Source organism: Dermacentor variabilis, chromosome 4 (assembly GCF_050947875.1).
Source record: "Dermacentor variabilis isolate Ectoservices chromosome 4, ASM5094787v1, whole genome shotgun sequence".
NCBI lineage: Eukaryota > Metazoa > Arthropoda > Arachnida > Ixodida > Ixodidae > Dermacentor > Dermacentor variabilis.
Genome location: NC_134571.1, coordinates 29,751,994 through 29,774,513, shown reverse-complemented (window position 1 = coordinate 29,774,513; position 22,520 = coordinate 29,751,994). Strand labels below are relative to the sequence as shown.

The following is a 22,520-nucleotide window of genomic DNA, read 5'->3' as shown; positions in this document are numbered from 1 at the left end:
GTGATGTTGGAACCCGACCACCTCATGTGGCCAGAGATCGCCCTGCTTCATGAAGCCCATCAGTCTTGTCTTGACGACGTGCTCCATCAATTTCCTCACGCATAAAGTTAAGGAAATTGGCCATAGCTCATTATTAAAATAATGCTTACCGTCTTCCACTGATGTGGGAGTTCTCCTTTATCCCATCATTCCGAGAAATTGGCAAAGCTCGAGGGATTAAAATTTAGTATATATGGCGGATGATATCACCCTCTGAGTCAACCGGGAAAGTGATTCGGCCGTTGAAAGCCTGCTCCAGGCCGCCACCGATATCACCGAACAAGTCGATTACGCGGCCGAGAGAGGCCTGGCGTGGTCACCGTGGAAATCAGAATTGTTTATATACAATCCGGAGCACTTAAGGTGTAAGGCACCGTCGGAGATCAAAATTAAAGCGGCGGGTAAGGAGGTACCAATAGTCGAGCAAATTCTGAATCTTGGGCCTGATTCTCCAGTCACACCGCCATAATGGCGAGACCGTCAAGAGGCTGCAGAATCACGCGATGCATACCTTGAACCTAATTAGGCGGGTGGCCAGCAAAGGCCGAGGGTTAGAGGAGAAGAATGTGATTAAACTAATACAGCCGTACAGCTTCAGCCGGGTGAGCTATGCAACGCCATATCTTGATTTTTAAGCGGTAGAAAGAGAAAAGATTGATTCTTTAATGAGAAAATGCTTAAACAGAGCGCTGGGACTGCCCAAGTGCACATATGCGCAGAGACTGATGGCTCTAGGTGTGCACAACACATGGGCAGAACTGGCGGAAGCTGTGCGAACCTCTCAAATTGAGAGACTTAGCACCACGAGGACAGGAAGAGCCATATTGACCAAAGTTGGAATAAATTTCGATAGGGGGCCCCACCCAAGAGGTGGAGGTAGATAGGGAAGTCAGAAAAAATCTGCTTAACCCCCCCCCCCCCCAGGGGCGTTGCCAGGGGGTGGGTGGCTTATAGGGCTTCAGCGCCCCCCCCCTCCAAAATTTTTTCGTGCTGTCATGCACCGCCAACCAAGATAACCACCGGCGCCGGAAATCATTCTGGATTTTGTTTATATCTTTTTCATGCCCGAAAAGAAATTTCAGCGCGAACACCGTAAACTCGGGCAGGATTTCGCGGCAACGCCTATGCACCAGGACACACATAACGCCAAGGAGTTCCATCCGAGCACAAAGATTCAAGGGTGTCTTGATGGCAAGCAGGCTCATCGCGGCATCTCGCGGAGGCCGCGGAATCTACGGAGCACATGGATTTCAATTCCGAAACTTTATGGGTATAAAGTTCTCATAAACTTTTGGTGCGAAAGCTGCCTTGACTTGCATTTCCAAACTCGTGCTTTAGATTTTCAATTCCGGAACTTTGTAGGTTTATTGTTATAAACACTTGACGCCAAAGGAGCATCAACTTTGTTAAATCGTACATGGGACCATACAACGAGACAAGCCAAATATACACACTATCAGACAAGTTGACAAAGCACGCAGCGAGGTTCGATGAGACGAAGCGTTGTGGTGGCTCATTTGTGCCGTCATGTCACAGAAAAGAATAAACATTTCACCAGCGTCAAAGCATCCATGTCAAGACACTAAAGCCAGCAACGGTTATCTACGTTCTTATTCATTTTTACTCTGACTTTTATTCGCGAGGACACATCGAGCCTCTTCAATTATCTTGTTCTCGCTACCCGCGGGCTGCCAGAGCCAGCCAGAGCGCACGCATTTCTTTTCTTGTTGTTGTTGTTGTTGCCCCGACCACCATGCGGCGCCCTTCGGCGAGCGTTCGTTTTTGTCTGGTCTAGTGGATTTTGCCTGGCAGAGTTGTGGACGCTTTCTGGATAGCAAACGAGATAAAGAGACAATGTTCGCTCGCCACCATCGCTGTGGGTACTCGACGGATTGCAACGCGTTCGCTTGAGCGCAACCTCTCCAGAAAGTCTTGTTTCGCCGGTGTTGGATACCGAGCAGTATGCGTATGGTTATCGTGGGCAAAGCGACTCACATTTTCTTCGATATTCCTTCAGCAGCCACATTAGGTGCCCAAAGTAGGCATTCGATCGTGACCGCGCGCCGTATGCTGCATGTGGGAGTGAAATAATTTGGGAGGGGAGGTGGGGGTGAGCCGACGATGGTGGCTCAGTCTTGTGAGCGCAAGGGAGAAAAGCGGAGACGAAGCGCGCCGCCTTCCGTCGCGCGCGATACATCGGGGGACATGGCAGGAGGGCGGGGGGGGGGCGTTAGGATTCTGCAATCTGTTAATCTGTGATTGCCTAAAATTTATTTGCCTTGTTGGACGTATTACATACAGTGACTTTTTCTTAGATATGTAGATTTATTGGAGACTTATACGTATATTTAATTATCTTCTGGCGAGGTGTTGTACGCGCGCATAGAACTTTGTTTCCTGTGACAGTTTTATGCCGTGTATCAAGCTGTATCTTCGCACTTGTGCATTTCATTCTATCTTCGCATTTCTAATACGCGGGCAAGTCAAGCGAAAGTGAGGCAACCCACCCCGCACAAAAATGCTTCGGTTGATTATCTGCGAGGCATGCGCATAGCACACGCGGGCATCTCTCATTTACAAAATGACATGCAGGCGGGAGGATAAACGTTCTTTAATGCTCTTAGACACTTGGTTTAACATGGTTGCGTGACATAATGGACGCTCCAAAAGTTGAACAGCATGGTGTCGTGAAGTTTTTGACAGCTGAAGGTGTTTCCCAAAATGAAGTAAGTCGCCGTATGGCTGCCGTGTACGTTGAACAGTGCATTTCATTGGCTACTGTGAAGCGTTGGAGCAAACTGTTCAAAGAAGGGCGTGAAAGTTGCAAGGACGATCCAAGACCGGGCCAAAGTCACCGCACAATCACCCCCAACACAATTGCAAAGGTCGATGCGCTGATTACATAAGAGCGAACGATACGCATCGATGAACTGGCAGAGTGTGCGAATATCAGCCGCAGTTCGGTTCACACCATGGGCCCTATAACGTAAAACTATTTCAATGTTTTTATTCCATTATCCTGACGTCAAATTTGCCTAACCACTGACGCAAGCATCGGGCGGTCACTCCCAGGGTTGTCTGAACAGTACAATGAAACGCTGTCCTCGTTCATAGGAGGTCACTTTTGTTTGCTTGTAAAACGAATAACATTGCCTACACTGAAAGGCTTGTCTTATCTAATTGGCTGACAAGAGGCGAGGAGCACGCTCAAGTTAAAGGGTATTAGATTGGGGCGAGCCACTGCACTTAAAATCGATAACTGGATGAAGAGAGTGGTGCCGGCGTGTGTGATTGGTCCGCTTTCCCTTACTTAGCTTGTGGTGGCTGGTTGAAAATCGCGGCCGCATGCGACGGAAGCTTAAAAATGACCCTGAAACGGAACCTCAGCCAAGAAGAGTTGGCAAAACGAGGTCGTAAACGTTCCCAAAGTGCTAGAAAACGTTACACGGCCACTAAAAGAAGCTTTATTATACACGAATAAACCCATGCTCTCCGGCAGCCATCTTTTATTCCTTTGGGAACGGGGCAGCCTGCCGCTATTCAGAAGAAAATTCAGTTTTGTTCGGCATATAAATGCATCTTTAAGGCGTACACGTCACTTTGACGCGGTGAGGTTTTGCGGTTTTGTGACGTCGCGTGATAGGCAGGTGAAGTGGGTGCAGCCCGAAAACTCATGACTAATAGCCGAGGGCTAATGGCGAAAAGGGGTCGAATCAGAAATAACTATTTTTCTTTTGTTCGGGCAAATCATGCATAGTGAGTGTGTACACATCATATGAGATGGTGAGCTATCACGGTTTTCGTGACGTCGCGTGACAGACAGATGAAGTAGGGGTGGTCGAAAAATATTTTTCACCAATCGCGATGGACTGACTGCAGAATTGGAATAGAAAAGTTTGGAATAGTTTTACGTTATGGTATGAACATCTCGGTTATCGGCTCTTGTGTGCGCAATGGATGCCCAAGATTCTTAACCACCGACAGAAGACGGAGAGATTCGGCGCTGCCTTGACTTATCTGATACGGTAACACAATGAGGGTGACGACTTCTTGTCTGCAGTTGTCACCGGGGACGAATTATGGTGCCACTATTAGGAACCTCAAAAACGACGGTAACGCTTACAGTGGAAATATTCGAATTCCCCACCCGCAAATAAAGCAACGGCCGTCATTTCCGCCGGAAAGGTGTTGTTGATTTTTCTTTTTTCAATCGTCAGGCGCCATTACTGATCGAATCGGCTAAACCTGGAGAGACTATTAATCATTTCCGATATTGTGACACGTCGGATCGGCTGCGTGTCGCAATCAAGAACAAACGAGATGAAAAATTGACGAATGGGGTCATCTTGCCCAACGACAATGCGCGTCCCCGCACCGTTGATGTGGTTAATACAAAACTGACAAAGTTCAAGTGGGAAACGCTGAAACATCCGACATACAGCCGAAACCTGTCGCCTTGCGACTTCCACATTTTGGGGCAGTTGAAAAAACAGATTAGGGAACCAGACTCGTGTCGGACGATGACGGGAAAAAGTCAGTTACAGAATTTTTGAAGCAGCAACCTAAGGATCTTTATGAGACAGAAAACACGCGAAAACCCAGTTTTGTTTTGATGTGCGGGATTTAACGTGCTCTTAAGGAACATTTTCTCTTTGTTTAAACCCTTTCGTGCTCGGATTAACTGACCTGCAAATGTACGTTGGTTTCTTACGCGGAAGTTATTTTATTCTTAGAACGCTTCTATCTGTGTTCTCTGGTTTCTGACGAAATCTTCGGAATTTCCAGGGGCCTCTGCTGCCAGTCTTGTGCCATGGACGCGGAGACTCGCAGAAGCCCTCCTGACCAGACGTCATAAAGGCCGTCCCTCACGAGGAAGAGAGGAGCGTGCTCAGTGACACCGAGAACACTGAGCTATACTTAATGTCGGATGAAGACTCATCGTATGATGGCTTCATCACTGTCCGCAGAAAGAGGGCCAAAAGGAGGACTGTCAACGCGAACACATCAACGCAAGCGAGCACGGCGACTCTGAAGTCAAGGCCTGAACGCTGGCCTCACGCCATCGTGTTCGTACCCGAGGAATCCTCAAGCAACCTCCGATTGCTGAACAAGCAAGAACTATCTGTTTTCTTGAAAGGGGTGGTGCCGAATGAAATTAAGGACATTCGGATAAATACACGCAAAATGTCCTCGCAATCGACGTTTCCAACGGGAGTGTGCTCGAAAAACTGAAGCAAATCGCGGAGCTAGGGCGCAACAAAGTGCGTTCCTATATCCCGATGGATGATGCATCCACAGCAGGTGTCATTTATGACATCGATGTCGCCATTCCCAACGCGGACTTGCCTATCCGCGTCAAACCAGCAAGTGAGGGTGTTGTCATCACGCGTGTGAGTCGCCTTGGAACTTCGCGCTGCGTCAAACTGATCTTCAAAGAAGATTACATACCATCACACGTCAAAGTCGGTCACTTCCGACACCCTGTTCGGCCCTTCGTACAAAAGCCTCTTCAATACCATCAGTGCTTTAGGCTTGGACTTGTCAAGGGTGTCTGTCCAAACTCGATATTGTGTCCCCGTTGTGCTGAACATCACGCGGAGCAGACATGCCGGGCTACTGTCCTAAAGTGGCAACTGTAATAATTTCCATGCTGCCTCGTCTAGGAACTGCCCTCGCATCAAGAAAGAGGTCGCTGTTCTCAAGCAAATGGTTCGGGACAATTCGACACACAGGGAGACTGCTGCAGCGATCCGGCGTCGGCGTCACCGAACCTCCTTAAAAAAGGCAGACACACGAAAGTAGAGGGGCCCTTCAATTGTAGCATCCACATTCTCCAATCAGGCCAAAAGGGGGCTGAACAGCACAAGAAAATCGGCTGAAAGTAATCTTTCTCAGGAAGAATGGCCTGCGTTTCCAAGCCAGCAACCTCCCACAGAACCACAGATTGTCAAGCCCTCTCGGGAGCCTACTGCTGCCGCTGATGACACGCCCAACGCACATCGTCAAGTCATTTCAATGCTGCGTCCCTTCATAGATGTCATTCGAGTGATTCTGTCGAACCTTGGAACTACGTCTGCTCGAAGTGCACTGAAAGTACTGGACGCCCTAAGCCCAATGCTTGAGTCCCTCGAATACAGACATGGCCAACCATCGCTCGTCGTTTCGAGAAGAAGTCAAGGCAGCGTCAAATCCATTAGAACGCAAGAGCACTAAAATTACGCCTTTCAGACCTTCATCAGTATATATATACTAATTTGTTCCCAATCATTGTCATATGTGAGCCTAATGTGTCAAAACCAGTCAGATTATCGGGATACGAAGCTGTTATATCCGCAACAACTGATGCGTGCAGCAAAGTCATCGTTTTTATTCGCCGAGACCTGACATATGTTCGCCAGCCGATTCTGCCTCATGACAAGAATCAATACGTTTACCTAACAATTAGAAAGGGCAAACTCATATTTACACTTTTAGGCGTTTATATATCGCCTTCAAGTATTTTTGATCCAAAACAATTAACGAACATCTTGTCTGTGTGCCCTGCTCCATATGTCATCATCGGAGATTTTAATGCGCACCATATAGCATGGGGAAGCACAAGGACAAATGCAAGAGGGCAAAGACTTGCAGTCTTCGCCTGCAACCACGGCCTTTCACTTCTGAATGACGGAGAAAGCAAATGATAGAGGAAAGATAGGGAGATTAACCAGGACTGAGCCCGGTTGGATACCCTACACCGGGGAAAGGAAAAAGGGGACGGAAAGATTAAGACAAGAAAAGAAAGTCTACTGGGAATATTGTTCGGTCACTCAGTCCGGATCACAGACGCTGACTCAATCCAGTATCTTCCAAATATCTCAGCAGCGCTTTTGTGGCCTCTTGTAGCTGCGATATGCGAGGCCATGGTTCCAAGATCTTGTTTAAGGTGAACGGTGTTCGATCTAGCTGATTGAGAGCTGTACAGAGGTCATGTCTTTCGTTTTCGAGGTCATGTCTTTCGATGGGCAGTAGCACAGTAGATGTTCTATAGTTTCCTCGACACGGCAGGCATTGCAGTCGGCGCTATCAGCCATTCGAACCAAAAACGTATATGCATTGGTGAATGCGACGCCCAATAGTAAGCGGCACAGCATTGTTTCCTCATTTGGCGGAAGCTCTGGTAACAGCCACAATTGCATAGAGGAGTCGAGGGAATGCAGACGATCATGGGTGAATTCAGGTTTGTGCCACTTCTCTAATGTCATACGGTGTGCTAGCTTGCTTAGGTGTTGGGCTGCGTCGGTCCGCGATGAAGGTACAGAAACAAAGGTTGCTCCTTCGTGTGCTTTCCTAGCAGCTTCGTCAGCGAGGTCGTTGCCGGAGATACCGCAATGACCAGGCAGCCACTGAAACAGGACCTCGTGTCCTTTCGCTATCATACGATGGTGCATTTCTCATATCTTCGACACTCGCTGTTCACAGGACCCGCGACGAAGAGATGACAGAAGACATTGTAAGGCCGCCTTCAAATCGCAGAATATTGCCCCCCGATTAGCGGGTTGGTTGTTAATGTAATCAACGGCACCTCGGAGGGCAACAAGCTCCGACCCGGTCGATGTTGTCAAGCAAGAAATCTTGTATCGGATGCTAATTGATCGTGATGGTATAATCACTGCACCGGTGGAGCGGGTCTGAGTGGAAGAGCCATCCGTATATATGTGGATTCGGTCAAAGTAGAAAGTATGCAAACAATCCAGAGCTGCTTGCTTCAGGGACAAGGTAGGTGGGTCGGTCTTCTTGCTTATCCCTGGAACCGCAAGACGCACTTGAGGCTGTTTTAAACACCACAAAGCTGAGGTTGAACGTGCTGAGGGTGTGAAGACCGATGGTAGACAGGCACAATCGATGCTGACCTCGTTGGAGAAGGACGCCTATGGTGGTCGTTCTGGCAGGCAGGCAAGAGAGCTTGACTGCATGCGTGAAACATGACGAACAAGGCCCCTAAGCTTGTCGGTGTTAATGTAAGTCGTGATCGGGTGATCTTGAGCCATTATAATGGTTCCTGCTGTTGAGGCGCTCCGCGGGAGGCCTAGGCAAACACGTAGTGCCTGTGCTTGCACGCTCTGAAGTTCTCGAAGATTTGACTTGCATGTTTTAACAAGCACGGTAGAACTATGACGTAGCAATCCGATAAAAAGTGCTTAATATAACTGTAGCATGGAGCCCACTGACGATCCCCATATTTTCCCGGTGATGAACTTGAAGACATGAACAATAGAAGTGAGCTTCTTCTTCAAGTGGGCAACGTGAGGGCTCCAAGAGAGGTCCCGGTCCACAATGACAACCAAAAACCGATGATTTCTCTTGGAGTAGATAGGCCGGCCATTGATGCATACTGGATAACGAGACATCGCTTTTCGTGTAAAAGCGACTAACGCACATTTTTCTGTTGAGATGGTAAGGCCTTGTGTGTGAAGATAATGAGATGCCTGTGTTGCTGCTTTCTGTAGCCTTGCGTGAACCTGCTGGCGAGTGACCGCTGATGAACGGATGCAGATATCGTCGGCGTAGATTGAGACACTCACTGTTTCCGGTGGGGATTCGGCCAGCCCAAGAAGCACGAGGTTGAAAAGAATAGTGCTTAGAACACCACCTTGGGGAACTCCTCGGCATATGTAGTTGTCGGTAGTCGGACCACGTTCCGTACGTACAAACAAGGACCTTTGTGTCAAGTAGTTTCTTGTCCATCGATATACTCGCCCTCATAGTTCAATTGTCAAAAGTGCGTCTAGAATGGGTTGATGGGAAACGTTGTCGTAAGCGCCTTTCACGTACAGAAAGAGCGCTACTGATAATCATTTCCAAGATTTTTGCTGTTCTACAGATGACACTAGATCGATGACACTGTCAATCGATGAACGGCCTCGTTGAAATCCCGCCATAGAATCAGGGTAAATATTGTGGTGTTCTAGGTACCATTCGAGACGCAAGAGGATAATGCGTTCCATGAGCTTCCCGAGGCATCTGACAAGTGCTAGAGGCCGATACGATGCCAGTTCGAGCAGCAACTTTCCTGCTTTTAGTAGCGGTACCAGGCGGCTGCGTTTCCATTCCTGTGGGACGACACCATCTTGCCATGAACTATTAAAAAGGCTGAGGAATTCTCTTCGTGCTTCTCGGCCTAGGTGGCGCAAAGCAGTATATGTTATGCCATCGGGCCCTGGTGAAGACGAACACCTACAGAGCGCCATAGCAGCTTCTAACTCTTCCATAGGAATGGAGCCTCCATACTTGTATCTCGTGGACCGAGGATGTCGCTTAAATCCATGTCAAGGAGTAAAACTGTGCCGCCGGCGACTTTCGCGCAAAATTCCTCTGCAACGTCTATCTCACAGCGGTTTTGACAGAGAGAAAGGGCGTTAAAAGGGTGTCGTTGCTGGGGTCTCGAGCAAAGACCAAGTAGGGTACGCCACACACGGGACAATGGCTTGCGGGGGTCTAGTGACTCGCAAAAGCATTTCCATCTTTGATCTGCTAGCTTATCCATTCGGCGTTTTATCTTCTTTTGCATGCGCCGAGCTTCTCTGAGGTCATGAATTGACTTTGTGCGCCTGTACGTCCTTTCAGCACGGCGACGTATTATACGAAGCCTTTCCAATTCAATATCATTCTCTGTACGCTTTGACGAATGTGTGAAGCAACGCGTGCAATCTAGCATTGCGTATGCGATTATGTCTTCTAATCTGTGTGCGATATGTTTCTTGCAGGTGTCTTCTACTCGATCTTGAAAGACTGACCAGTCGATTTGGCGAGATACATCCGGTAATGCGGCGTCTAGTCCATCGATTCTCACATAGGTCGGAATATGATCACTTCCATGGGTTTCAACATCAGTGAACCACTGCACGCTAGAAGTCAGGCAACGTGACACCAAAGTCAAGTCAAGGCAGCTGCTGTACGTTGTTCCTCGCAGAAATGTCGGACTTCCGTCACTTAAAAGACACAGGTTGTGGCCTGATGCAAAGGATATTAGTGACCTGCCGCTCGAATTTATCCTGGACTTTCCCCATATATGGTGGTGAGCGTTGAAGTCCCCTGTTATTATCCAAGGACCGGGAGTAGCAGCCATAATATATTCTAGTCTTTTGCTGTCAAACTGATTTGTTCGAGGAAGGTAGACTCCAATAATAGTAAAAGACAGCCTCTTCTTCTTCACGCTAACACAGACATATTGGTTACCGTCGTGTGGCGCTACGGGTTGCGAAAAATACGTTAGGTCCTTCCTTGCGAATGTAAATCAGAACCTTACTACTACGGACACACGTGGTTGAAACAAAAGATTCATATCCTGATAGTCTTATGGACGCTGATAAGTTCAGTTCACAGATCACCAGTATAGGAAAGTGGTAGTCAAACACGAAGTGTCGAAAATCCGAAATACGTGACCTCAGGCCTCTCGCATTCCATTGGAATATGGAGGCACTTCTGACATCATCCCGGAACGATGATGAGCCATGGTTCTGCTGTAGAAATTATCAAGCACTGGACTTCTGAAGGCTCGCTAGAACCGGATTGATGGCATCCAGCTCTTGCAATGCACTTCGAGCTGTTGGTGTCTGTAGCTTGTCCAGAAGAACACGAATAGCACTCACCAGAGAGCTGATCATGACAACAATTTGTTGATCTTGGTCCGTCAGTTTATTAGGAACAGTCGAAGTGTCCCTTGCTGTAGAAGTCTGATTTCGCTCAGTAGGAGCATTTGGCCTCCGAAGTGCAGGCCAAGCGTCAGCAGCCGGGCTGTTCGTTGCACCTTTGTCCTTTGAGCTGACTGCGTTTGGCCTAGGCGGAAGAGTGGGTGGTAATGTACGTGGCTTGCGCTCTGCAGAGGCTTTGGAGGTTCGTGATCGACGTCGGTGACGCGATTGTCGCCGCCTAGTAGATGTTGGTGCTTCTCGGTGAGACGAGTGGCATCTAACCATTTTCTAACCTCTTGCGAATTAAAGGGCGTTCCTTCGAGGATGCATCGTGAGGGCCGCTGCAGTTTGTGCACTTCAGCACACTGGCCTCACACGTGTTAGTGGTGTGGGGCTCAGTGTTCTTGCACACACTACTCACATGCCCAAACTTCATGCACTTCCAGCACTGCAGCGGTTTTGGTATGAAGGGGCGAACTACGTGTCGGAAGTGGCCCAATTTTACATGCGATGGTAGGGATTCGCCTTTAAATATGATTTGAACACACCGTGACGTGCCGAGACGAAACGCGTTTATGATGATGGTGTTTTCTGTAGCTGGCTTGATTAAGATCGACAGATGGGAGTCGACAATGGTCTCGTCAACATCGTAAATTACGCAAATACTGACTTGTTTGCCCAGCGGAATATGAGGGCGGCTTTTCATACCGTCAAGTTCCGTGACATTGCGCGAACAATCCAACGCAGCCGCGTGTTCTACGTCAATCGCTAGGACGTTCTTACGGGTGTTCACTCTAATGACTTTGATTTCATTCGGAACCAGTGCCTCTAGATGAAAGACACGGCTTGCCTGTTGAGGCGTCTCAGGTTGTCAGTAGCGAGAACTGCCGCGAACAGGATGGTGAGCTCCTCGGTATTCCGCGAAGATCTCACGGTAGACTCACTCGAATTCGACGATGCGCTGCAAAACCTTCGCTTTGCTTTACGACTCCGCACCAGCTCGAAGGTGTCGTCACAAGAATCTTCACTGCTGACATAGCACTGCATGGTGTCGTCGCTGTCAGTGTCACTCTCGGTGCCGTTGCGCTTTCTGGAAGCAGCCGCCGCGGGCACTGCAGAGTCCCTCGGACGCACGCGAGACTCCATCTTCATCGCAGTTAAGAAGGAAAGAGCAGTTCAATGCAGAGTCTAAGACATTCACAATAAAAGTAGAGCTGGAAGACTCGGTGTTCTGCCTGAAAGGCACTGAAAGGCAGCCCAATGTTCATACGAGGCGTGAATTATGGCAGCTGTCTTGACCTAGCTTTCGTCTCCAGCTGTTTCACAAGATATGTTAAATGGTTTTCGGATATCGAGACACGCGGAAGTGACCCGATTCCCACGTTCCTTGTCATCAAAGGGATGTCCAGGCTCATCCCACGGAACACAGTTCGATTAATTGATTGGACCAATTTTACTTCCACCATGGACGAAGCTTGTCGTAAGGGCTTGTCCTCTGGATTCCTGGAAACAATCAAGTCTGCAATGCTACACGCCCAGCGCATGGTAACGGTTTCGTGCAAGCACACGGGAGAGTTGGAGTTGGAGTTGGAGCGATTTCGTGCACTCCGTCGTCGTGCGGAGTGGCGTTACCGGAGCACAAACTCCATCGAACACCTTAGGATAGCCAGACGACTACAAAAGAAACTTCAACGTCGCATGGATAGATTGGCATCTCGACGTTTGGGAAGTCACTAGATCCCCGAAAACCACTTTCCCACATCTGGAGAGCCATACGTGGTCTACGTTCCCTCCCTGAACAACGCTTCCCATTCAAAGCGCTGGCACTCTTCCAGGGGCGGCTAGAGGCTGATGTTGCAGAAAACTTTTGTGCAAGGATCGCTGGCCAAGCAACCGGTCCAGGCTTTCCAGCCCCCAATCACATCCCGGTTTCACGTGACTGCCGCATGGATCTTCCTTTCATAATGGAGGAACTAGAAGCGGCTATTGCTCTATGGAGGCGTTCTTCATTCGTGGGACCAGATGAAATATCCTACCGCGCCTTGAACAACCTGAGTGATGGCGCACGGAGAGAACTGTTGCATCGCTACAACTTATCTTGGCAGGATAGAATGGTTCCGGAAGAATGGAAGACAAGCCGCTTGGTACCTCTCCTGAAGCAAGGCAAGTCCCCACTTGAACTCACCTCATACCGCCCAATAGCGCTGGCCAGCTTTGTGGGAAAGATAATGGAAAAGATGATCCTTGCCCGCTTGGAGTGGTACCTGGAGCACTACATGTTGCCAAATTGCATGGCCGGCTTTCGTCGAGATCGCTCTTCAGTAGACAGTGTTGTTGGTCTCGCTACGAATGTCCAGCATCAAAAGTCACGCAAAAGATTATCTGCAGCTTTGTTCTTGGATGTCAAGGGGGAATACGATAACGTAGCTCACGAAGCTATCCTCGGTGCTCTTGAGATGGTTGGCCTACTTGGTCGAGTTTTCCGATGGATTTCTCATTACCTTTTTATGAAATAGTTCTTTGTGTGTACTGGTGATGGTAAAACCGCACGACACTACACCAACCGAGGTGTTCCTCAAGGTGGTGTACTAAGCCATACCCTATTCAACCTCACGCTCATTGGTCTCGTTGATCATCTGTCAGCAGCGATGAAGATATCAATGTACGCAGACGACATATGTATATGGACCTCAGGTGTGACACGTCCTGAGATACGTGCAAGACTTCAAACAGCTGCTACTATAACAGCTATATACCTCCGCAACCAAGGTCTTGAAATCTCGTCAGACAAATGTGCACTGATGGCATTCACTCGCAAACCAATGACACTCGACGCCATCTCAATAAATGGCCAGATAATTTCCTATGAGAAGACTCACATATTTCTTGGCAAAATCATTGATAGAGATTTCTCATGGAGCCCTCACGTGACCTACTTGAAACAGCGTCTGACAGCGATCTCTCAGCTTTTCAAGTTTCTGGGCGAAAAAACTTGGGGAATGTCAGTGCATGCAATGTTGGAATTATACAGGGCTCTTTTTCCGGGCTTCTTGGGATACAGTTTGCCTGTGCTGACCAACACTTGCCAGACAATTCTTCGTGCTCTACAGGCTATTTAAGCTCGGGCTCTCAGGGTTTCTCTTGGTTTGCCAAAATGAACATCGACAGTGGCGACTATTGCGATCGCCCGGGACCAACCCATACAAACACACATTGCGGTGGAAGTGTTGCGAGTGCACATTAGGCACGTTGCCCGTGCACGTTCCCACCACCTGGCAACACTACCGTCAGAAAGGCCCAAGGCATCATTTTGTACTACGATATCGGAGTATTACACCTGCCTTCCGTCAGACTTCATCCCAGCAACTAAGCCATCGATTCCTCCATGCCGTTCGCCTCGACCCGCAGTGCCCCTCACCGTACCAGGAATCAGGAAAAAATCTGAGCTGTCATCACCTGCTCTTACACAACTCTGCTCCTTTTGCATGAGAGGTACGCGGAACACGTACATATGTATACTGATGGATCGGCAACTCTCCAGTTTTCCCATGGAGCCGTGGTCTTCCTAGCGAAAGTGTCATCAGTTTCAAGAAATGTCACCCAACGACATCGATGGCTGCAGAACTTGCAGCTCTTCGCGCTGCACTTCGTCTCGTCAGCCAAGAACAACCTTGAAGATGGTCAATATTCAGTGACTCGAAGGCAGCATTGCAATCTTTGCTATCAGCCTTGCTGCGCGGACCACACGAACAATTGGTATTTGAGATTAGAGAACTAATCCAAACCTTGACTGAGAATGGACACCACGTGACATTTTAGTGGCTTACAAGTCACTGCGGAGTCATAGGGAACGAACACGGCGATAACGCTGCTCGGTCGGCTTTTCAAGGGGAAGAAGAGGAGCCGATACCGTTATCAAGGACAGATGCCGCTAGAAAACTTCGAATGCTCAGCCTTGATATCACGTTCCCCTTGTGGAATGCAGGAAGCTTTCAAGACAACCGACTCCGCAATCTTGACTCCTCTCAACGCCTTTGCATTCCAGCTGGACTCTGCCGTCGCGAAGCTACCTTGCTTTGTCGAATATGGCTAGGGGTGGCTTTCACCAAGTCTTTTGCTTTCCGAATTGGATGGGCCGACGACGCCTCGTGTGATGACTGTGGTAACGAGGAGACTCTTCAACACCTTCTTTTTGACTGTCCTCGCTATAATTTACGGAGACGATCACTCTCAATCACGACAGCGAGCTTTGACCGAAGATCTCTCACAGATGAACTTAATTTAAAATGCCGCCATCACAAGGCCATCACAGCAGAGGGCGACGAGGGCTCTGTTGTGGTTTTTGAGGGCGACAGAATTGGACAAGCGGCTGCAGCCTGAACAGATGTTTATAGTGCTGCAAGTGCTACTGTGCTCTGCGGTGGCAGTATGCGGCGACAGTGACCGTCTGTGATTGTATGTCTACGCTCCTTTCTTTCTTTATCTCTACTTTGTTATCACTTTACCTCCCCTTCCCCTCTTTCCCCAGCGTAGGGTAGCAAACCGGATCTTCCCCTCTGGTTAACCTCCCTGCCTTTCCCCTTTCATCTGTCTCTCTCTCTTTACGCGGAAGTGTATACACTCAATATCGTTGTTCTTCACCGGTATACAGTGAACTCGCGCTGCTAGCTGCCGAGAACTTTCTCTGTGCACAACCTTGGCCGCTGTAACATCACCAACGGCGGAGGCAAGGAGCTCGGCTGACAGAAAATAATAGTCGCATTGTGATTGCGCGCGCCGTTAGTCAGGGGGACAGATGTCTAAACGCTAATGGAAACTACTTTTAAATAAAGTGCCCCGTTTGTCATATATTCGCATTGGCTCACTTTCATTTCACTCGCCCTCGTATATCTTGCAGAACTCCTGCTTTTTCGATGTCCTCCTGCGCAATACATTGGAACAAAGTACAGCTTCATTAGATTTTTTCCTGGCCGTTGCATATCTACAAAAATATAAACAAGGTTCTTGAATGACAAAGTTTAATTAAAATATTTGTCCTCAACTTGTTCATTTCCCGGTCATTACAATTTCATATCACCAGCATGCACTGCTTTGTTGGTTTCGAACTGATAACGTTCTAAAGGTTGTGGGACATTTTATTTACTTATTAAATACACACAAAACATAGAACCATTGATATTTACTCCGGGCACAATTTTTGGCACATGCGTGTGTATTCTTTTGTGAAAAGATACACATTTTACATGTTTTGACAGTGACGTAGCGTTCAAAAAGTCATTTGCAGCATCTTTGGCAATGGCAATGCAGTTATTATTCATGTATTTGATCCGTCAACAAATTCTATGAGGAGGAGGCCGAGCTTCAACGTGAGCCTTCACCGAACGAAATTTCTGGCTATGCCACTGCCCCCTCCCCCTTCAAAAAAACATGCACCCGCTTAATTTTTTTTGTATTCCGCTTAATTTTTTTTTGTATAACTTCTGATCCAAGGGTCCCGGTGCAGTCTCTGACTTTGGGACCCTTGTCTGTATACCATATTTTGTAACAAATTGTTATGAACGAATAATAAACTGAAACTGAAACTGAAACAGGAGGCAAAAAAAAAAAACGAGCCGAAGCATTACAAATTAGATTCGGCGAAATTTCGGGACATTAGGTGGCCTAGGTAGACACGGCGGGAGATGGCAGTAGTTTTACGGTGGCAACGGCAGTCACCGGCCGGGGTAATCTCGTGACAGCTGCCACTCTGCGCGGGCGGAGCATAGAAGTTGCCGAAGAAGCTGTGATCGTGTTGGCTTGCGCTGGAACGGACGCGAAATTTGTGATCAGTGACAGCAAAACTGCATGCCATAAAAGATTTTAGCCAGGGAAGGATCTCGCCCTTAGCGGCCAGAATCCTAGGCCAGAGAAAGTTGAATAGAAAAATTCAAATAATTTGAACTCCAGCGCAAGAAGCCGTCCCCGTCAACGAGGCGGCCTACGAGCTGGCTCGAGATCTCGAGATACGAGGCTGCTGGGACCCAAGACCTCCCAGCCTGCATCTAAGGTGGCGGCACCCGCCCCCTGACCTGCCTGTCGGGGGTGAGTAGATCACCTTATCCGTTGGACAATAAAGTTTATTCTAAGAGGAAGCTCTAGCTCGGGTGCTCCTATCTAAATATAAGTAAGAGGAGGATTTGTTTTTCTCGGCAACCACTGCACCAAATTTCACAAGGTTTGTTGGATTCAAAAGAAAAACTTGAAATCTAGTGACATTGGTTTCGAATTTTTGATTTAGATTGTCAATGTTTTAATAAAAATTGGCGAAAATTGCAAATTTTCTGAAACCGGAACTATCAAGTTTACAACTCCGTAACTCAGCAATGAAAAACGATATCACCATTTCGCGAATTGCATCTCATAGTATATCTAAAGCGGACAAAATTCATTTGTCACACATTATTCTGAAAAAATATAGTAATATGGAAATACAACTTTCGCAGAACCCTTGTACGCAACGTAACGAATTGACGTAAGATATAAATTGGCATATCGCATTCTCCCGCTTTGAATGATCTAATAGCTGCCGTTTACAGAATCACGATATGTGCTCTTGATACAGGTTTATTAATTTGTAAACTTGTTGCTTCTATTCTTCTTTGAACTTCCGAATTTTCGAAAATATTTGTAACAAAATTAAAGCCCTGAATCGAAATTCCGCTACCAACAGTCACCAGAATTCAACTTGCTCTCTCAAATACAACAAATTTCATTAAAATCCGCCCAGCGGTTATCTCAGAAAAGCGTTACCTGCGTTTTACATGCATTTGAATAGGCCTCATCGGAGTTGGGTCGGAGCTAAATCTTCCTCTTAAGGTTCCCCTTTAAGAGTGGAACGCGATAGCATTAAAAGATCCCTGACTGCTTATCACGCTTCTAGGCAACTGCAGCTTACGCAACCGTAATGTTTACCGGGGAACGCTGGCGGCGCGAACGCTGTGCATGAAGGCAAGCTTTCTGGTAGAAACGCGGCCTCTTGCGTGGGCCGCGGGTACGCGGAGGCGAGCGCCGTCTGGATGATGATGCAAGTAACCGGGCGCGCGACTCTGTGGATGGTAGAAACGCTGAAAAAAGGGGTTTGTGTTTGAGTTTCCGAGTAACAGAATTATCTTTTCTCGCATATTCAAATTCCAATCCGACGCTATCATGTTTGGAAATTGTGTGTTAGTCATACTTTAGGATTTTTCTGACGCAATTTACTTTGAGAAATGCAGTTAGTTCCGTAACGCCTCTGCGCTACACGGAGGGCCTGCGTGCTTGGGATAGGCGCGGTTCGGAATGAAATTTGCTCACAAGGCAGATTTTCTGAGTCATGGAGGCCCTTGACGCTATCGCGTTAATGAACACTCTGCCTGACAAAGGTGGTTTTTGCGAAACCGTGTTGAGTTCGGTTTGCATCCTTATCAGTACTTGTGGTGTTGCTTACCCCGATGAACCTACGCATGCTCTACAGATTCACAATACCATAAACGGGAGCCCGTTGTCATTCCACAGTGCTGGCTAGCCCTGTCCGCAACAAACGTTTATTCTCGGGTTCAGCGTGCCGATTATTTCTGCAGGCCCTGGTATATGGTTTTACACAGTAAAATAGCAAGCAATTTTGTTTTCGTGTGTTCGATTTAATGTGCTCTTAAGGAATATTTTCCTCCTTGTTTAAACCCTCTCGTGCTTTGATTAACGGAAATGCAAACGTACGTTGGTTTCTTACGCGGAAGTGTATACACTCAATATCGTTGTTCTTCAGAGTGAACTCGCACTGCTAGCTGCCAAGAACTTTCTCTGCGGACAACCTTGGCCGCTGTAACATCACCAACGGCGGCGATGAGGAGCTCGGCTGACAGAAAATTATACTCGCATTGTGATTGCGCCGTTAGTAAGGAGGTAAAATTGCAAACCAACTCTAAGTAAGGAGGTAAAGGTAAGGAGGTAAAATTGCAAACCAGCTCTAAGTAAGGAGGTAAAAGTAAGGAGGTAAAACTGCAAATCAGCTGAACTCACTCACTATCTCACTCACTTACTCACTCACTCACTCACTCACTCACTCACTCACTCACTCACTCACTCACTCACTCACTCACTCACTCACTCACTCACTCGCTCACTCGCTCACTCACTCACTCGCTCACTCACTCACTCACTCACTCACTCACTCACTCACTCACTCACTCACTCACTCACTCACTCACTCACTCACTCACTCACTCGTTCGCTCTCTGTTGAGGAAAATTCGCGGATCCCCTCCTTTGCGAACAAACATCATGTGTGGTGATAAATGTAAGCCTTCCCAAACATGACACTGACAAACTTAGATCTTTCAGAAGTTTAATAAAATCGTCATCACGCTGAATGAATGGCTGAATGAGGCATTTATTATGCTTCCATGTTAAGTTACGTGAAGGGAATGAGAAAATTTACATGACGATCTCGTTCGTGCTGCACTTGATGGAACAGAAGTACCGCAACGAATCTTCAATGCAAACCGCCTTTACAACGCAGATCTCCCCCCCCCCCTCCCCCACTATCTTCTTATCAGTTTTGCACGCTCGTTCATTACCGAAGATTTTGTTCCTCTGTGCGACAAAGTTATTTTCTTCGTACTTTGGATCGTCGAGAAAAATGGCGGCAATTACGTCAGTTCGCGACCCAGAACGTACACAAAATCCTGCTTATCCAAACTGCGCACATTGCCCGGACCCTGCTTGCACTGCGAACAACTTCGACGACACAGCGCGAGGAAACTGACGCGAAAGGTTCTGTTCATGAAGCAGTATGTGATGGGATTGCAGCAGGACGAGGCGTACGCCAGCAGCTGAAGGAAGCAGATGCCGCGATAGCCGAGCCCGTAGTACACGGCTTCCGGCTGGAACAGCGACACCGTGTTGAGCACGTACAGCGGCGTCCAGCAGACGAAGAACTCGACCACCACCACGAACAGCATCCGTATGATGCGCTGCTTGGTAGCCAGCGACCGATCCGGGTCCCGCGGGTGCCATCGTATGGTGGCGCCCCGATGCAGTCGCAGCGACGTGCCCGGCTCGGGCTGAGACGGGTGCACGGCCGCGAACGGCGAGCCTGCGCAAGCCGCGGTGTTCAGTGCTGGTGTTCTGTCGCACGCATTAGCTTGTGAGACAGTTATCGTTGCAATTGTATACGGACGCAATAAAGCGGCGAACTGGTGCTGTCCTATAGAACGCCACCTATAGAACGACTGTCTATGCGAGATTTAGTTCCGTGGGAATTGATTCGGTCAGATCACGTGTATCCAGCAAATGAACGCAGCTGTAGCAATATCTACCTGCTTGCCATTTTTCAAGAACGTTAATTGTCATTGCTCATTGCTTTTCGTTCTTCTCACTTTTTGCAGAAGAAAGCTCATGGCCCAATTCTCTCTTACACAAGCAAAGTAATGACAGTCAGAATTTAAAGGCGTAAGCAAATAATATATTCAGCTGGAATGTCACTATATTTTCAGTTTTTATGAAATTCGACGGTTTTGAGCTTCTTTAGGTACACAGTACATAAGGTTAGTGGTCGGTGCATTTATGTACAAACAAACAACATAAATGCGGTATCAGACATCATACAGCTTGCACATCCACTTGATGCTACAGGTGCGACGGGCAGCAACTACCAGCGAAGCAAGTAAAGTACTTCAACATTTTTGTTTTCTTTTTTTGCAAGAAACGGCGATCCTACAGGTGCAAGCGACGAGCCTATGAAAGACCTTGATAGAGTCTAAACTCTATTTCCAGCTCGCTAGAAATCCCAAATCAATTACTTGTAGCAAGTCACAGCACGCTAATTATCCACGCTGAAGAAAGCAACAGCTCTGACATTGAGGAAACATGAAACGAACAATAAAACAAATCAAAGCAGACTTGTGTGATCTTGCAGAATCATCACTTATTTTTTCTAGGGAAGATGTTTCTTTCGAGCAGTTGTATAAGAGTCTGTTATTTGTAATTTAATCACATACGAGGGTTGACCCAGAAATAAGGTTCCCATCAATTTTAGAAATAAACAACATTGTTTATTCTCATAGAAATTTGCATAATTCAAAATATGGAACTTTGGCCTATTTTTCTGTATAATTGCCATCTTTTTCTACGTATTTTTGTACACCGTGCTCCAATTACTGCAACTCAATGTCGTAGAACTCCGCCGCCAACCCTTTGAGGAAGCGTTTCACCTGTTCTTTGACTTCATCGTCACTCCGGAAGCGTTGGCCACTCGAATGTTCCTTGAACTTGGGGAACAAGTTATAATCACTAGGCGCGAGGTCTGGACTGTACCGTGGGTGGGGCATGACAGTCCACCCAAACTTTGTCAAAAGTTTTCGGGTTCGAAGGCAGACATGAGGACGGGCGTTGTCGAGAAGCAACGTTACACCGGCTACCAGTCATCCTCGCCGGCGGTTCTGGATACCTCGCCTGAATTTTCTTAGTGTTGCACAATAACTTTCTGAGTTGATTGTTGTCCCACGTTTCACGAAATTGATCAGCACTATCCCCTTACGATTCCAAAAAACACTGGCCATGACTTTGCCAGCAGAAGCAGTTTGAACTTCGTTGCGACTGGTGAGTCTGGGCGACGCCACTGTTTGGATTTTTGTTTCGTTTCGGGAGTGAAATGAAACACCCACGTTTCGTCTCCCATAATAATGGAGCGGAACAATCCTTCCTTATCTTCTTGACACTTTTGAAGAAACTGGCGAGCACAGTCATGGCGTTTCTCCTTGTGGTCTGATGTCAATAGCCGCAGTACCCATCCAGCACAACAGTTTTGATACGCCAATTTTTCAGTCAAATCTCTTTCCACTGTACCATAAGAACTCCCAGGAACCTGAGCAACAAGTTCACGGACGGTGATCTTCCTGTTATGACGCACTTCGCGTTGGACGATCTCAATAACCGCCTCCGAAACTGACGGTCTTCCACTCCGTTCTTCATCGTGGACTTCCTTCCGACCGGCACTAACTCCCTGCACCACGCTCGGACGTGTTGAACGGACATACGCTTGTCGCCATACACCTCTGTCAACTGACCATAAATATCCTCGAGTGGAGTCCCTTTGGCGTGCAAAAAGCGAATTACGGAACGAATCTCGCACTTGGAGAGATCAACAATGGGAACCTCCATATCGGATGGCTGCTGAGCCAAGAATGGGCGGCGCAGCGAACCGTGGCCGGGGAGGATCGAAAGTGGTATAACAGCCGCGCGCAGCAGTGTTGCCGAATTTCGCCTCGCACCTTCCCGTGTGGCTGGAGCTCTTCGGGGATCTTATTTCTGGATCAACCCTACTTTAAAACGTTGCCTGTGAATGACTGTTCCGTTTGAAACGTTGCCCGCATATTAAGCTTTTCCACACTGGTAAGGAATATCCACACAAAAATTTACTACGCCAGAACATTGGCCATAGTGACCCCCCCCTCATCCCCCTCTCTTTCATTTTTACTAAATTTGATCGCTATTACGTTCACAGTTATCCCAGTGCAACGACACAAATAAATAAAAAATACTTCCGCAGCGCCGGATCACTTGCATACGTAATTTACTACAAAAGCCGTAAGCAGCCCATGGACATTGAACCTTGCATACACATTACCCATAACGTGCTTCTTCTTATCGCGAAATATAAATAAGGTGCCTTGTTTAGTTCATTGAATGCACCGGAGAAGCCAACTACGAACGCCCTATAACTCACAAAAAGAGCTAAAAGAAGGAGACACGGTTCAGAGTTTATGTGCAACCCTTCCAATTGTGCAATAAA

General features: G+C 47.6%; 1 protein-coding gene across 1 annotated transcript in view; it reads right to left on the bottom strand.

The window, feature by feature from the left end:
- Positions 1–19,098: 19,098 nt before the first annotated feature.
- The window catches only part of LOC142578167 (gastrin/cholecystokinin type B receptor-like), a 125,269-nt gene continuing 121,847 nt past the window's right edge, over positions 19,099–22,520 (bottom strand). Inside the window, exon 5 of the mRNA XM_075687568.1 lies at positions 19,099–19,823. Within this exon, the coding sequence (XP_075543683.1) occupies positions 19,378–19,823 (446 nt within the window). The 3' untranslated portion in view covers positions 19,099–19,377. The remainder of the gene's footprint in view (positions 19,824–22,520) is intronic.